The following is a 17,627-nucleotide window of genomic DNA, read 5'->3' on the forward strand; positions in this document are numbered from 1 at the left end:
CCCAAAAAAGTAATAAATTGGTCATTTTCAATCTACGACTGTTTGTGGGACATTGCTGTGCGCAATTGGCTGCCGCGTTCGCCCACAAATGTACAGTCAATTCACTTTACAGTGTGTTCTGTGAAGCACTTTGGGACGTCCTCCTGACGTGAAAAGCGCTATATCAAATGCAAGGATTATTATTATCAGTGTGGGCACAAAGGGTGAACGCTCGTTAAGAACTTGCACTTATATAGCACCCTTCGCATGGGATAGCAATTTACAGACAGAGTTAAAAGGGGGAGGTTACAGGGGGGGGGGGCTGGGTTGGAGATGAAGATACAGCAGGGGGCTGAATGGAGAGACCGGGGAGGGAGGTCACCAAAGGCACAGTCAAAGAAGCAGGTCTTTTAAGACCAACAACAACTCACGCCCCTTGTACAGCGCCCTCCAACACGGGGTAGCGTCTCGGAGCTCTTAACAGCGGCGGAGCCCGAAGCTGGAGGAGGCCGAGCAGATCTGCATGTCATCCGCCCACGTGCGGAAGTTTAAGCCGTGGTCTGCGGACGCCATCGCCAAGAGGGAGCAATATAGATGAGGAAAAGCGGAGGGGGCAAAGATGGAGCCTTGGGGTACCAGGCAGGTGACGAGTTTTGAAAGCAGAGACAAAGAGTGGGGGAGGGAGAGATGGGGCGGGAAGGGGGGGGGAGGGAGAGATAATAATAATCCTTGCATTTGACATAGCGCTTTTCACGTCGGGAGGACGTCCCAAAGCGCTTCACAGAACACACTGTAAAGTGAATTGACTGTATATTTGTGGGCGAACACGGCAGCCAATTGCGCACAGCAATGTCCCACAAACAGTCGTAGATTGAAAATGACCAATTTTATTATTGGTTTTGGTTTTGGAGGGATTATTATTAGGCTCTGTGTGGAGTAAGGAAACTTGCCCAAGGTTTCGCCCTCTGCCTGGAATTGAACTCAGGTCTCTCACTTGCAAAGCGAGTGCTCTAACCACTGAGCCACAGGACTCCACATGGGGGGGGGAAGGGTGGGAGGGAGAGATGGGGAGATGGAGGGGAAGGGGGGGGGAAGGGAGAGATGGGGGGAAGGGGGGAGGGAGAGATGGGTGAGAGGGAAGGGGGGAGAGATGGGGGGGAAGGGGGGGAGGGTGAGATGGGGGAGAGAGAGATGGGTGAGGGGGAAGGGGGGGAGAGATGGGGGGGAAGGGGGAGAGGGTGAGATGGGGGGAGGGAGAGATGGGTGAGGGGGAAGGGGGGGAGGGAGAGGAGGGGGGGAGAGGAGAGGGGGGAAGGGGAGGGAGAGATGGGTGGGGTGGGGAGAGGAGGAGGGGGGGAGGGGAGGGAGAGATGGGTGGGGGGGGGGGAGAGGAGGAGGGGGGGAGGGGAGGGAGAGATGGGTGGGGGGGGGAGAGGAGGAGGGGAGGGAGAGATGGGTGGGGGGTGGGGGGGAGAGGAGGAGGGGGAAGGGGAGGGAGAGATGGGTGGGGGGGGAGGTGTCCAGGACAAGGTCAGGGACCACAGTGCCTCTCGGGTGGCTCGGCCTCCTCTCGGCTGTTCTCGCGAGATGTGAGTGGCGGTGGTGGGGGGAGGGGCGGCGGTTCGAGGACGTTTGAATTCAATGGAACGCGGACGCGGTTGAAGGGCGGCCTTGTTCTAAACGGCAGCCGCGCCGCGTCGCGTCGCGCGGGCCCGAGCTCGAGCCACAGAGCAGCGCCGCTCCAAATGGCGTCTCCGCCTCGACCGGGAACCTGCGTGTGAGCTGTAAGTCCCCCGGGGGCGGCGGCCTCCTCCTCCTCCTCCTTCTGGTCACGGGAGGGAGGGAGGGAGGGAGGGCGGTTGAGCTCCCAGGAAAGGCCCCGAGAGGCGGGTGAGCTCCCAGGAAAGGCCCCGAGGGGCGGGCGGGAAAGAGAAGACAGAGAGAGAGAGAGAGAGAGAGGGAGGAAATCTTGCTGTGCTGTCGGAGCCTGAAAAACGAGCTCTTTGCAGATTAAATTAAAAATAAACCAACCGCCTCTCCCTCCTCAGAGCAGCTCTGCTCGTGGCGCTTCAGGCGGGTTTAGGGGGTGAGGCCTGAGGGGAAAGAAAGGGGCGCTGGTGAGCCCCGATCCTCAATCTGAGCCCTCGTAAACTCTCCCTCTCCCTCTCTCCCTCCCCCCCTCTCTCTCTCTCTCTTCTCTTCTCTTCCTCCTACAAAGTTCTCAGCTGGTGATCTTCTCAAAGCAGAATATATATAATCTTCCTCTTGATTTTGGAAACGCCACGCGTTTCGATCAACCTATCTTGTGACAGATTTGTTGCAATGTGTGCCACTCGTGTTGCTTTTTACACGACCGCATCAAGGAAAGGGATTTGCGGGGCTCGATAGGAAATCGCGCGGAAAAAAAAAGTTTGCGGGGTTGTCGGTGAATTTAGCGGGAAAATTGCAGGGAGGCACATTTTACTGCTGCATTTTTTTTTCCCCGCTCGGTCGATGAAAGCTAAGCCTAAAGAAATTAAGCTTTCATTGCAAAAAAAAATATTAATTGCTTCTGAAGTTTTTTTTTAAAAAAACCGGGTGGTGGCCATTTTTTTTTGAATGGGTGGGGGGGGGGGGAAGAAAGACCACCAGCCAGACTACAGGAGCTCATCACCTCCTGCCTCTCAGGGCCAGCACCGGCTACACACCCAGAGAGAGAGAGAGAGACACACACACAACACACACAACAACAAGACTCCATTTATAGAGCGCCTTTCACGTCGGGAGGACGTCCCAAGGCGCTGTACAGTTGGGTCAGGACCCGAGCATTGGGGGAAATGGTCAGGGTGTGGGGAGGGAAGGGAGGGAGCGAGGAGGGGGAAATGGTCAGGGTGAGGGGAGGAAGGGAGGGAGCGAGGAGGGGGAAATGGTCAGGGTGTGGGGAGGAAGGGAGGGAGCGAGGAGGGGGTAGAGAGTCAAGAGGGGAGCTGAAGGCACGGTCAAAGAGAAAGGTCTTGAGACCGGCCTTGAAGGAGGAAAGGGAGGAGGCGGCGAAGGCACTGGGGGATAGAGTTCCACAGCCTCGGGGCTGAGAGGCTGAAGGCCCGGCCACCGATGATAGGGCGGTTGGGGCGGGGGATGTGGAGCAGACCAGAGCCAGAGGAACGGAGGGTTACGGGCAGGTAGGTAGGGGGACAATCACAACAGCAGGGCCTCAGAGTAGAGCTGGAGCCCCCGAAACCTAGCAATCAATTGCGTCCAGGAGTGTCCCACAAACAGTCCTACGTTGAGTGACCAATTTTGTTTTGCACTGAACATTTATTGGCCACCATTGCTAGTTATCAACCGCGTTGTATCGGCTTGGCTCAGTCGCAAGCCTGTTCATTGCACTCTGATTTCTGGGTCAGAATGTGACCTGGGTTCCAGGGTGACACCCCACTAGTTTCTGGTTGGATCCTTATTCAGTGCTGAGTTTGCTAAGCTTAGTGTGGATGACAGTGCAGAATTCAGGTGCAATTAGCCTCAGCAGCTTTGGTTAAGGCGTTTAAAAAACATTTGGGGTTCATGTTCATAGTTGTTACAAAGAGCTGCTAGGAGCAACCATACCCACAATTAGATGCAAAAGAGTCAACTCTCGAAGGAGGAATTGAAGAGGTTGGCATGACGATGCCAGTTGCTGGGAATATAGATCCACACAAATCTGGGGTTAGTGAGCACTTGGAAAACAGGCAGATCAAGGGAAATGTTGCAACAGCTCTCTTTAGCAGACAGAGTGTGACATAACGACTATGTTTCGCCTAAATTGTGGCACTCAGTCGTATGTAATATGAAAATAGCAAGGATGCTTAGGTGATTTTGAATATATGAGGGAATACCTGCATCTCCCTTGGTTATTGGGGGAGACGCACTCACTCTGAGTTAACTTCCCTTCCTCTGGGAGAAGTGTACGACTCTATTCAGTGCAGACACATCGCAATAAAATTAGGAGTTGGGAGAGGGACAAATTAGCCCCTCAACGGGATTCTTGACCCACAATGTTGTCGTTACCACGTTTTCCACTTCATTCTGTGCTTCATTCGTGGTTCCTTTTAATAAATACAGTGCGATGCTTATTTCAGTCAATTTCCAGCTCATGTTCAATTTTCAGTCATGTCGATCACACATATACTGAAAAAGTGAGTTAAAATGCTAAAGTTACGGTCAGGAAATGCCAGTTTACAGCAGATCCGCCTGTTAAGTAAATTAGAGGTCGCTCAGTTAGTTCGGGTGAGTTGAGAGCAACCAGTTGAAATGGGTTACGTTTTGTTTACGGGTATATTTTCCTGACGCCCTCCTGTGCTGTGTTCGGGCATGTCCGGACAGATCTGCGTGATTCAACAAAAAGCTCCGTGTTTACTGTAATCTCTGAGGGCGACTCAGCTGTTGGTGACTGAGTCATGCTCGAACATGTTAACGCACAGACCTTGCATAAAATCCACGGAGGATATTGCCCTGACTTGTTTCTAAGGCTTCTATAAAAGGCTTCGACAGGGGTTTAAAAGGAAACAGAAGCATTTCATATGCTTCTCGCGAGGCACTTGCACTTTTGAGTGGTTGGAGTTGTTCTACCCATTTGTTTATTTCCTTATGTGAAACGTGTTTTTTTAATGTGAAGAAAATGTTTTTTTATACGGGGCTTTTTATTTGATTAAAAGGAATATTGGAAAGATGGCAAGAAACGGGCCAACAGCATGTTTCAGCACCTCAAATGAACAGCAATTGTTAGCTTCAGAGCAAGAAAGTCAAGTAAGTGATTTTTTTTTACCTTTTTAAAATTTTAACTAATTACGACAACTGAAGGCTTTGTATTTTCTCTATTAACAAAATAATAAAAATACGATGTTATGCCGTTTTGAAAAGTGTTCACTGTGAAAGAATCTTTTTTTGCAAACATTTTAGGTAAGACCGAAGCCACTTTTACTCAAGCTGCTGCAGTTTGCAGGAGCACAGAATGAAATCTTCACAATAAAGGAGGTCAGTCTTAAAATTAAAGTGACTGTGGGTTTTATTAACTAAATGATATTTAAGAGTTGTAATTTTTTAAATCTTTCATTGTATGCTCTTACATTTTGATCTGCACATACACTGTCAATGCACTGAAAGGGGAACACTTTTATTAAAAAAAAACGATTTTACTTTGTTGTGTTGAAAGTGACACAGTCAGGGCTCTCTTAGTGGGTAGGTGCATTGCTGGATTGGTCTGGAATACCCAAGTTTGATTTCCACTCTTTGTAATAAGTTAGCTGGTACTGGCTGACCTTGTTACGTGTCCTGACTTAGCAGTTTCTCTTAAGAGTCTGGTCGTGCTGTGGATCCATGGTATTACCAGAATTGCAGTACACTGCAGGCTTCCTACATACAATGAGCAGTGGCACCAAGCCTCTTAGCATACAGCAGTATCCTAGCAACCACTGGAAACTCAGAGCAGTGCCAGCTTCCTGTGCAACTTCAGCAGTGACCTGATGACCAGATGGTAATTTTTAGTGTTCCTTTTCTTAATGTGGGGCCTGAATTTATGAACACAAACCACTGCATTATAACTGGGTCACTGGAGGTCAACTGGCACAGTGGTAGCACTCTCGCCTCTTGAGAGAGAAGGTTGTGGGTTCAAGCCCCACGTCGAATCTTGGAATCGCATCGTCTAAGCTGACATTGTAAAACAGTCCTGGGGGTGACATTGTCAGAGGTACCATCCTTCGGATGAAGTGTTAAACCGAGGTCCATCTTCCTGTTCAGCTGGATGTTAAAGATTCCATGGCACTCTTCAAAAAGAATAGGGAATTTCTCACAGTGTCCTGGTCAACAATCCTTCAAATAAAATTGGTCACTTACGTCATGGCTGTTTGTGGGACATTGCTGTGTACGACTGGCTGCCGTGTTTTGCTCACAAAATACACAGTCAATCTACTTCACAGTATATCCCGTGAAGTGCTTTGAGACATCTTAATGACGTGATAAAGCACTATATCAAATGCAAGGATTATTAAAAACCCTCCACCAGCAATTGTCAGCAGTTTTTGGACAGCGTTTGCCAGGGGTGAAATCTGCACTGAACACAAACCTACACCTACTCCATTTGGAGCATTTAAAAACATTTGTTTTAAATTTTGGTCTATTTTTAAATATTCATAAGGCACCTATAATGTATAGAAAGTAGGAACAATGCATCACACATCATAGAAAGATTGTAATTTATGCATGTTCATTAGGCTCAATGGGATATTATTTGTAGATGTGTCGAGCTTAATTCTCTTCCCCCCCCAAACAAATTTGAAATTCAGAGACAATTTTCATGTCTAAACTACAGTGCAACACTTGATGCAACATAACATGTAACTAAAATCTGCAGGGACCTGTTTACTGGTTATAATTCTCAAGAATTATCTTGCTGATGTAAAAGACATTGTTATTCACTAAACAGTGAACAATAACAATTTTGTGTTCATATTTTGTAATGCAATTTTTTTTTCTTTTGCAGGTAATGTACTATCTAGGACAATATATAATGGCAAAACATTTGTACGATGAAAAACAGCAACATGTAGTCCATTGTTCAGATAATCCTCTAGGTCGCTTGTTTGGAGTACAGAGCTTTTCAATTAAAGAGCCGAGGTAAGATATTTGTAATCAATTTTCAAAATTTATTTTTGTAATTTACATGGAGACTTGCTTGCTTGTTTTCTACTTGATTTTGTTTTTTAATAACGCCTTCCCCATTATGTTTTCACGCATCGATTACACATCAGAGGGTGTGAGGCCTTTGTCAATACTACTATAAATCTGGCCTTTAGAAAATACTAGCTGTACCAGTTGCAGCTACGCTTGCAACCAAAGTATCCAATGAGATATAAATCATGTCTACGTCAATCGGTTGTTACGTTATTGGCGGACAGACGCACAACACCGATAGAATTTGGTGCGTATTAGTATAGATATATCTCTCTAGAAGGGTGTGTGATTTTTTCACTACTTTGTTGCAGAATACTATGCATACCTCATATTTTGGCGCTTAATTAAAGCATTTTTTAAATATAACACATCAGCAATAGGAGATCTCCGAAAAATCTCCTATCCATGACATTCCCTCATGCAAGAACTTTCCGATGAGGAATAAATCATGTCTTTACGTCAATCGGTTATTGCGTTATTGGCAGACAGACAGACACACAGATATTTTATCTATTAGTATAGGTGAAGAGTTTGAGCAGAACCCTCTTCCCTTGGATTTGTTATTAACATGTTCAAGATACATTTATTTCACTGAGCTATTTTTGGCGCTTTGGATAGATGTGTATACTTTTACACATATTAAGAATTGAAATGTAAAGTTAGGTAAAGGTTGATGAGCATAATAACTACTGAAACATAATCCTGATTAAGGCTTTGGGTCGAGAAGGGAAGAAATTTATGCATTTTTAAATTTAACTGCTGATCTGATGGTTTTTATAAATTTGAGTGTTGGGTAGGTTGGTAGGTGGTGTGATCAGTGTCCTCATGTTGACTTTGGTGTTGGACTGCCTGCTGGAAGAGGCTACGTGGAAGCAATAAGATGTATGTTGCAGATGGTGGTAGTAGTGCAGAATGCCATGTACCTACATATATGTACAGTGTTGCAGTGTTTGTTATTTAGCTGCACAGTTCAACTAAATCTGCAACATGAAAGGTAAGTGTCTAGCAATCTTTTACAAATACAGTGTATATTAGAAATCTACAGGCCAGAAAGGAGGACATTCAATTCAGCCCATCACGTCCACACCTTCTTACGTCTAATCCAATCCCTATATCAAATGCAAGGATTATTACTATACACATACACCTTTAAGCTCCTCTCTTTTATATGCCTGCCTGCTTTCCTCTTGAAAGGTACAGTGGATTGTCTCCACCACCTTACTTAGAGTCTGGGAGAGAAACATAAAGAAAGTAGAATCTGAGAGAAAGAGTATCAGTGTATAATGAAATTAGAAAGAGTTGTAATTTAGAGAGATAAAGACTGAGAGCAGGGCTAGTATATTGTGGGCTATAGCGACAGTATAACTTCTGGTGGACGAAGTTTTTGGTTAGTAATGTAACCAGTTTGTATTTTGCACGATGACTATTTACCCACATTATTTCCTTATCCACATGAGGCTTTTTTTTACAGATAACCGGCTCCACTATAATGATTTTAAAAGTCGACATTATAAAATAAACATTTAATTATTTTAATTTCACAGGACACTGTACACAATGCTGTCAAAAAATTTGATACCCTTGAACCCAGAAGGTACATATATTTAATTGTCAGTATTTTAATATGAATGAATATAAATGAGTTACTCTTTTATGTAATGTGGTGTAACGCTTTAAAGAAGTAGATTGGGACAGGAACCAATCCAAATTTTGCATATTTTTGAAACCCTGATGTCCATTTGGACATAGGATATTGTTTCCTGCAATCGTAATATTTAAGGTCTTTGGGCGTTGCAGCAGCAAAGTTGTGGTAGGAAGTTTTTGGTTCTCAGTGTTGGTTGCATCTTCATGGGGAGGAGTCAGGTAGAGTCTCTGTGGGTTCCTAAATTAGATCAGTCACTGCCTGTTTTCCATTGCTTATGAAAGCATTAAAAGCTTAAAATAAAAATAAATGATTGGGGATAGAGAAAGATTACAACTGACCAAGATGGAATTTCATGATTTTCATTTTCTTTGAAAGTTATTTTGTGTAGAAACCACTCAGAGACCTGGAAATCAAAATATTTCTTTGGAGTTCGTGCAGGAAATTAATTCCCATTTCTAATAATTCTGCCAATTACATTCTGACTTTTTTTGTACCTTTTTAAATTACTAGAGCTAGGAAACAGGTCTTTATAGACTTATTCTAAAATTTATGGTTTTATTGCTACATTTTATCTCATTATCAGCATGGTGCATTTTTTCTTTTCCCTTTCCTCCCCTTCCCCACCAAATGCTGCTGACAACCTTATGACTATTAAAGGCCTTTCACCCCTTTGTTTAATGGAAATTATTTTAAAAATCTGATAAAAAGGATGTTGTTATAAACCATGAAAGTGTGTGTATATATTTTAAAGATCATGTTTACAAATAGGATGACATTTCCAACAAGTGAATATGTATGCATTTATTTATATTATAAAGATTAGTTTACAAATAATCTGATCAGCTTCACTTGAGATATAAAATCAACATTTTTGTCAGAGGTCTAGATGTAATTGTATATCATTTTGAGTTGCATAATTTAGGTTTAAAAAGTAAACATTCATCTTATTCTATCTGCAGATTCTGCAAGTCACCTGCCTCTTATGAAGGAAATTAACTGCGAACTTGAAAGTGAAGATTATTTGGTAACAAAATGTTCTCGTTTTCATTGTTACTATTTCCCATTAATATATTATTGTTATTGAATGCTGGAAAATCTTGGTAGTGTTTTGTGTGGGAACTTTAATAACATGTTTATTTTTCTTCACCGTTGGTACTAAACCAACGCATAAACATGGTGCTAATAAAGTCAAAGATGACATAGGCATTAAAAGCAGACCTAAAGAAGGCAGTGAAGTAGTTTTGCTGTTATTGACGTATGTCAATCGTCCCCAGCCAAAGCCCTGAGAAATGGTTTTAAAAGTTTCTATAGCAATGGACTCTGGAATCAGTATTGCAGAATTATGCTGAGAAGAGATTTGAGAATAGAATACAGCAAACTATTTGAAAATGAGTATTAATGTTTCACCTTGAAGTAAAATAATTTAATTACTGTTCATTTCACAAGATTGTTTGTGTTTTCCTTGCTTTGTAGTATTTTCCATAATCTTATGATAATATAATAGCCATAACATGTTTTTGTATGAAAGCTAAAATTATGGTTGCTGAGTTCAAAACCATATTTAAGTAAATATTGTTTTTACGTTTTACAGAGGGTGAGGTCAAATGAAGGGACTGAATGTACATCGTGTGATGTTTCCCCTCTTCATACCTCAGGAAGGAAATCTACTTACTATGACTCTGGTAGGTATAGTATTGATAATCACCATGTAAAACAAATTTCCATGCGAGATGTTGAATTAGGAACTGTAGTAACTCAATGCTCACAGTTCTCTACACTTTATATATCTGTTTATGTTTCTGCTGAGTTTATATATTAACTTTGTCGCAGGACTATTTAAGCAACTGGATTACCCAAGTGTCACCAGATCGCAACCAGGAATAGGAATCCTGGCATTCTTTCTTTCTCTCGATCCTGCCATGCTTTTTCTCCCACCTCTCCCCTCCACTTGCCCAATGATTTTAAGGCAAATTAAAGCTAACACAATTTTTCTGTCTGAGATTGGTTATGTGGACACAACCCAGGGATCAAAACCTGGAACATTATTGTATAATATCACATGATGCAGTGGATTTATTCAATGAGCCATAAGGGAACTGTTATTTTTGTTCAATACATTCATATTATGTGGAATTTGTTTTTAGATAATGACGTTCCATCTGTTGAGCAACCTTACACTGGGCGTCGAAAGCGCCACAGATCAGATAGCATTTCCCTCCACTGGGACGATCTGTCTTTGTACCTGATAAGCAAGTTGCGTCGTGAACATGAAAACTGTGACTCATCAGACTCTTGCAGTAATGCGGTTAGTAAAACCTCAAACCTTCCAAATGAGGTTGCCTTATTCAACGTTGAATTTGATGTGTGCTTATGCGGTTGTTTTTCAAAAAGTAATGTTTTTTGTGTGACCATTGCTTAAAGTTAAGAATATGACTCCCCTGCTGGTCAAATTGCACTTTCATATATAGCTTGGTAAAATAGGATGGTTGATTCTCATTTGTTCACCCTCTACATACATACAGCTGTTAATCCAAAATGGTTAATGGAATAGGACAATGTTTGCCAGAAAAGTTTTTATTGGCACTTCATTAGTTGCTGGACATATGGTCTTTTACTGATTTTGCATCTCTGTTTATTTTGTCAGCAGTAATTTATCCTGTTGATCCGTGTCCTGCTTATTCTTTAGTGGTGAGGTTTGTGCTTAAATTGTGCTCCTGAGTATGTAAAGTGACTAATAACTTTTTCCCATTAAGTTTTGATGTCTACTGTTGCTTTTCAGATCAGAAATGCCAAACACCGGTTTGATTGTTAGGAGGGAGATTTCTACATGTGTTCAGTCAGATTCCTTTTGTCACTCAGCTTGAATCAAACTACAGTATCAATAGCTCTATATTTCCTAATGAGCTGTAATGCTCACCAAGAAACTCGCAGTAACTCCTTGGACCAGTCTGGGTCCATAATACGCCAGAGCACTGCTAATGACAGATCAGCCAACCTGGCCTGTCGGCAGGACTTAGAGAGGCATGGATTTTTCCCACTCAGCTCCTGCAAACTCTGCAAGCGAAAGCCCTGATGGATGATCCTAGTTGGATACATAGTAGGAAGCTTGCTAGGCAGTGTACTTAATAGCTATGTGATTTTGAGTTGGTTAAAATCCAACACACTCCATTCATGCCTTTTGCCAACTTGCACCAGTCTGGGATTAGGGAAGCAGGATATTGTCCCTCCAGGGAGAGTACACACATTCCATTCCAGACACACAGAAATTAGGTGGCATACATATGTGGAACTGTCTGGTTTGGATGCCCTTAAGCATGTTAATGGATTTCCACATGTCTGATATCTGGCAATGAAAAATAATAGCCAAATATAATGTAGTTTTTAATCCTTTATGGAACAGAATATTGATAAGCCAGTTGCTGTTTAATGTAAAAGAGGGCTCTTGCAGAATCCGTTCTATGGTTAACTCACTCAGCATAGACTGAGGATTGAAGAAACAACAGCAACTTGCATTTATATAGTGCCCTTCAAGGGGGCAGCATCTCGGAATGCTTAACACTGGCGGAGCCTGCCCTGAGTTGGTGGGAGGGAGGAAGTACTGTCTTGGTCTGTAACGCTCAACTTCACAATTGGCAGTAACTTTAAAGACTGATTCGATAAACCTCGACTAAGTTCACTTTATAATGGTTGCTAGAAACCTAAACCAACATTTGAATTCTACATTCTTGGGTCTCCTTCAAGTGAAATGCAAACATTGATTATTACAGTGGTCTACATTTATTACATAGTCTGTTTACTTGAGATTATATTGGACTTAAAGTGCTGGAACAGTTAGCAAATATTGTGTTGATTTCATAGGGCTTCAGTTCATGTGCTTTTGTGTTTCAGGATGTAGATGCTGGTACAGACGGTGAAGATTCCAGTGATAAATTCAGTGTTGAGTTTGAGGTTGAATCTATCCATTCCGAAGATTACAGTGAGCATTCACAAGAGCTAAGCGATGAAGAGGCAAGCTTTAAACAACCATTTTATTCATTTCAATAAATGCACATGCAGAGATTATTATTCCAAAATATGAAATATAGTGTCCTCCACAAATATCAATAAAATGCAAAATTATATTTGTATAGTGTCTTTCACGCCCATAGGATATTTTACTAAATATACATTTGCATTGCAGGTATATGAAGTTACTATATATGAAGCGGCTGGCAGTGATGAGGACTCCTACAATGATGACATTGATCCAGAAATATCAGCAGCTGTAAGTTTTTTTTTTAAAAAAATCCTTTTTGGGGTTGAAATTCTATTCGTGTCATGTTGCAATACGTTTTTGCTGCGAGTCAATTCCTTTTCTCCATCTTGCACCACGCATTTCTATATCAAATGATTTTATGCTGCTACCCAGATATGTTAGCGTGTCACAAATTCCACTCAGGAAATTTAATCAGGGAGTGGGATTTCTTTGCCTCAAATGAAATTTAAAATGAAGCGGAAATAAAACCAGTTTATTTTCCCCTGGAGCACCTGCTACCTGTGAGAAGGAGTGCAGACAATCTACTCCCACATTTCTACTTGACACCTCACCAGGGGACAACATTCCCTCTAGTTTCCCCCTTTTCCACCTTAGGAACACTGTTTTGTATCTTTTTACATCAGTACAGAAAAGACACAGTTCAATGGGGAATGCAGCACGCACACCTGGTTTCCAGACCTTAATCTGTATCCTGAATATTAAACTGCATCACCAAAGCAAGCCTTTTTACTTCTTGCTGTACATTTCCTTTGTATGTTTGGAGATTGAACATCAATCTTAATTTTGCAACAAACTTAAATGCAGGATTACTGGAAATGTGAGAACTGTGGAGAGCTGAATCCTCCGCTACCACGTTACTGTCATCGATGTTGGTTCCTCCGCCGGGACTGGCTTCCAGACAAACCAAAACGTCAGACGTGCAACACTGACCCTTTAATTGAGCAGGATGAAGGTATTGATGTCCCTGATTGCAAAAAACCATCACTTGAGACAAATGAATCTTACTGTTCAGAATCTCAAGAAACGGAGAGCTCACAACCTTCTGTATCAAGTAGCTTTATCAACAGTAGCCAGGAGACTGAAGAAAATGCAGAAAAGGGGGAGAAAGGTGAATCAAACAATTCAGGACCTGTAGAGCCTTGTGTTATATGTCAAACTCGACCAAAGAATGGGTGCATTGTTCATGGAAAGACAGGCCACCTTCTGGCATGCTACACTTGTGCAAAGAAGCTGAAAAGAAGAAACAAACCATGTCCTTTGTGCAGAGAACCAATTCAAATGGTTGTTTTGACCTATTTTAGTTGAATCTTTATGACTTATTTATAATTGTAGATTTAGCTTTCAATGAGGGAGTCGATATAGAAAGATGTACTGCTGTTTTAAATGTTGAGCACAGATTACACTTTAACCAAAGGAAGGTTCTGTTTAAGAATTATTTTCCTTTATTTTCAAACAAATTCTTTTCAGTTGTTATTGTCTTTATGGTTTCTGCTCTTCTGTTTTGAGGGGATCTCGTTTGGGTGATGAGGAATAAAGCATATGGAATTACAGCAATAGCCTACTACATTTACAGGCTATAATTTTATTTCTGTAATTCTTGTTGGGAAATTTTTCTATATAATAAACGTAAAATGTAGTTTAGATCTATTGAAGTGTCACTTTTATGTAAATTGCAGAAGAATGTTAGTACAAATATTTATCGTAGAGAACATGGCTTAATAGAGGTTCAATCAAAAAAGATAGCAGTAGTGAAAAGTCCAAATCCCTTCATTTAGAGTAAACGTGTACTACACACAGTAAAGTTGTAGATTAAATACATGGGAGTTACAGGCACTGGTAGTTAAATACAATATTGACACTTTTGGAAACATGCATTGATGACAAATCATACATGTCAATGGAACCATACACCAGGCAGGATTATGGAAAAGTAGAGATGTGATAAAATTAGCAAGATTGTTGCCATTAACCTGCTGACAGACTGAAGAGGGAGAAGAGCTGACCTTGGGTCAATCTTTTATTCAAATGCTGCTTTAAGAGCAACTGATGAAAACCTGGAACAATGTTACTTGTGCCATTATCTCCACAGGGAAAATGGAGAAGAGAATATCTCAAAAAGATGTCAACTTGTATGAAAACCTTGAAGCATTACTTTTGCAAAATAGTATGAACAAGTGTGGTCCTACTATTTTGCAAATATTCCAGGCCAGTTTACATCAAGTCCTGTATCTTTTTTCCCTTTTAAATACTGATGTTTTAGCACCTATTGCAATGTCACAAACAAAAATGTGTTAAATGCAAGTTAAAGAGCTGCACTGATCAGAAATAGGAAATGCTCAAACCTAGTTAATAGTTGCTTTGGTTCACTTTATCTAGGAACTTTGGTAACGGGAATATTGCCTGTAAAAATTAATCTTTAAGATACATTTCATTTAACTAGGTATGTGTTTAAGAAACTAATCTTTTGAGAGCCTTTTCACACACGGGGAGGGCCAATGCTTAGTCTTTAAACAGAACATTGCAAGCTATAGTTGTCAAATGGTAGTTATATTCTATGTAGATAATCCATACTTTTTATTTACACGTTCACTATATACAAGATCTTTGATTCAATTTTAATACACTTAACGCTCCCCCCCAAAAAAAATTCTATATCGATTCAATTGTATCCTGCAATGGGTGATGATGATGATGGTCAGTCAAAGAAACCAGCAGTGACCTACCCCAACTTCTGAGTTGGTAAAACCGCTGCCTACTGTGAAACTGAGTGATTCAGTTGTGTGCTGATTTAGCTGTTCTCAGTCAGGACAACGAGTATTGCATTTGAATTTAGCACCAACTGAGCTCGGGAGGTAGAAAACCAGAGTTCCAATTTCTACTGTGTTCACTGACTCCTTTTGGAAAAAGGGACCAGATGCTTTCTACAGTTCAATAGCTGCTGTGCTTGCTGTCTTGGCTCATATGCAACTAACTAGTTGAGAAAGGTTGAAGAGAGCTGCATATCCCCATGAATATGTAGCAGTAAAATTCAGTCCCCTCAGGGAAGGAAGAGGAGAACATTGGGTTTAAAATGTATAATTTCCGTGCTGCTCTCTCCTAAAGCATGGCTTTAGTCTCTTGTGTTTAATGGTGGTTTATATAGCCTCTGATTTCTTCACCTCACTCGGAAAAGCAAAACTTTGGAAATTATATTGATTTAACTTGTAATACCTGTACAGTAGCCAGAGCATTCCAGAATGTTGGTTCCATTTAATAAGTTGTCAGTACGGATGATGCTGTAATAGAGAGACGCTGCTGATATTTGATCTTGAGGGAGGGAGAGCTTCAAAGGGACATGCACCTGGACTGTTCCATTTTAACAGCTTGTTGGTAGGTGCGTTAAGGAAGCTGCTTAAACTTCAGGCAGCTTTAACCCCAACTGGCTTTAACCCCAATAAATTGACCTCACCTGTTTGGCTTGTCTCAAATTTAACCACAGTATTTCTTTCTGAGATCCTTCAGTCTCCCAGAATGGGTCTTACGTTCTCCCCCCCCACCCCACCCCCAACTCCCCTCAGTAATATTGATCTTTAACATATTCACATTTTGTAATGTTAATAGTTTGGGAATAGTTTCATAAATGTCTATTTAAAAACTAACGTAAGAAGATTTATTCACTTTTTGTCTCTTTGGACTTTACTCTTTAGAAAATGTGTGCAGCCTTTAAACTCGTATACTGGCTCCAATATATGGCTATTAGTAAAAATACATAATCTCATGCGATTACTGAAATTCTGAGGTCACTGTATCACACTCACTTCCTATTTTCTTTAAATAGAACACCTGAGTTTGCTGCTGTATGACCATACTAGTTTGCTTCAATAGGTTAGATAGTAAATAGCAGAATTGTCAGAAAATTCATGCATATTGTAATGTAAACATGTATGCCTTGATGTTTTTAACATTTGCTTAAAATTTAAACTGCATCTCTAGATGAGATCTATTGGGATGGACTGTTATATTGACTGTAGCATATTAGATAGAGCTGTTTTGTGCTTCTTTGCATTTCTGTTTGGCCAATTTCATACAATACTGAAGTACAATATTTCTGCAATGAGGTATTATAGATTGAAAAACGATTTTGTGTAAAGAATATGAGAATTTCATACTTGTATGCCGGTAATTCAACTTGCCTTTACTTTGATGAAGAATCTATTTAAGTTCTGAGTTCTGTATAAACTTTATTTTCAAACATCAATTTACTTTTGAAGAATAAATGGAAGATTTTGTGAGAAAATGTTGAATGTTTGATTTTTTTNACCTTTATCAAATAAACAATAATCCTTGCATTTGATGTAGCATCTTATCACTTCTTTGAGATGTCTCAAAGCACTTCACAGAATATACTCTAAAGTGAAATGACTATCTTTTGTGGGCGAAGCACGGCAGCCAATTGCGCATAGCAGTGTCTCCCACACAGTCATGGATTGAGTGACCAATTTATTATTTTTTTAACGGAATTATTATCCCCAGAAAAGCGATCTGCCAATCGACTAACAACCAGGTTCCTACTTACTGCTAGGTAAACAGAGGAGTGTGGCGTAAGGAAATTTCCCCAATGTTTCGCCCTGCCAGGAATCAAACCTAGGTCACTCGCATGGTTAGAGGTGATTCCTCTAACCACTGAGCTACAGGACTCATAAAATATAAAAAACAAAATATAACACTGAAGATATGAATGAAGATGGGAGTGAAAACTAGGCAGTTTAATTTTTTAATAGTTCTATGAGGTAGATGTTATTTATCTTGATACTAGTTCCATAAATTAACATTTTAAAAATAAAACTGTTTAAACATTGACTATGAGCTTTTTTTAAAAAAAGCTCATAATCTCTGTCAGTATTTGGTGGGATTCATTTAGCCTTGTAGTAAAATAGATGTAATTTAACAGTATGTCAGTCCAATTGTATATTATTTGTTTTGATTCAATAACTTCTGAATAGAACTGTAATCAATTTCTAATTGGATTCCTGAATGCCCTCTGATTTTCAAATAGTGACTCTTAAAAATGGGCCTTTTATTTTGGTCTGCCTGGTGTCATACACAACCTCTTACCATTTTTAAAAAGCAAGGAGAAGTGGGAGAGTAGTAAGGAATGAGGAGAGTATGGTGACTGTCAAAATAATACAGAATATAAATACAAGTTGGTAATGATTTATATAATAATGGGATTGAGAAATAAATTCAGTTATTTATTTGCACTTGAATAATCACCACATTACTGGCACATGGAGTGGTGAA

The 17,627-nt window shown here is 40.9% G+C and overlaps 1 protein-coding gene across 2 annotated transcripts; it reads left to right on the top strand.

Moving 5' to 3' along the window:
• The first annotated feature begins 1,578 nt into the window (after positions 1 to 1,578).
• Positions 1,579 to 16,623, top strand: mdm2 (MDM2 proto-oncogene). Of its 2 annotated transcripts, none has more exons than XM_007903725.2 (11): positions 1,579 to 1,763; positions 4,653 to 4,743; positions 4,897 to 4,971; positions 6,476 to 6,609; positions 8,211 to 8,260; positions 9,271 to 9,335; positions 9,903 to 9,993; positions 10,456 to 10,616; positions 12,200 to 12,319; positions 12,492 to 12,575; positions 13,152 to 16,623. In XM_007903725.2, the coding sequence occupies exons 2-11, from the start codon at positions 4,666 to 4,668 to the stop codon at positions 13,650 to 13,652; spliced, it is 1,359 nt and encodes a 452-aa protein (XP_007901916.1). In that variant the 5' UTR covers positions 1,579 to 1,763; positions 4,653 to 4,665; the 3' UTR covers positions 13,653 to 16,623.
• The last annotated feature ends 1,004 nt before the right edge of the window (positions 16,624 to 17,627 follow it).

Source organism: Callorhinchus milii, unplaced genomic scaffold (assembly GCF_018977255.1).
Source record: "Callorhinchus milii isolate IMCB2004 unplaced genomic scaffold, IMCB_Cmil_1.0 Scaffold5, whole genome shotgun sequence".
Classification (NCBI taxonomy): domain Eukaryota; kingdom Metazoa; phylum Chordata; class Chondrichthyes; order Chimaeriformes; family Callorhinchidae; genus Callorhinchus; species Callorhinchus milii.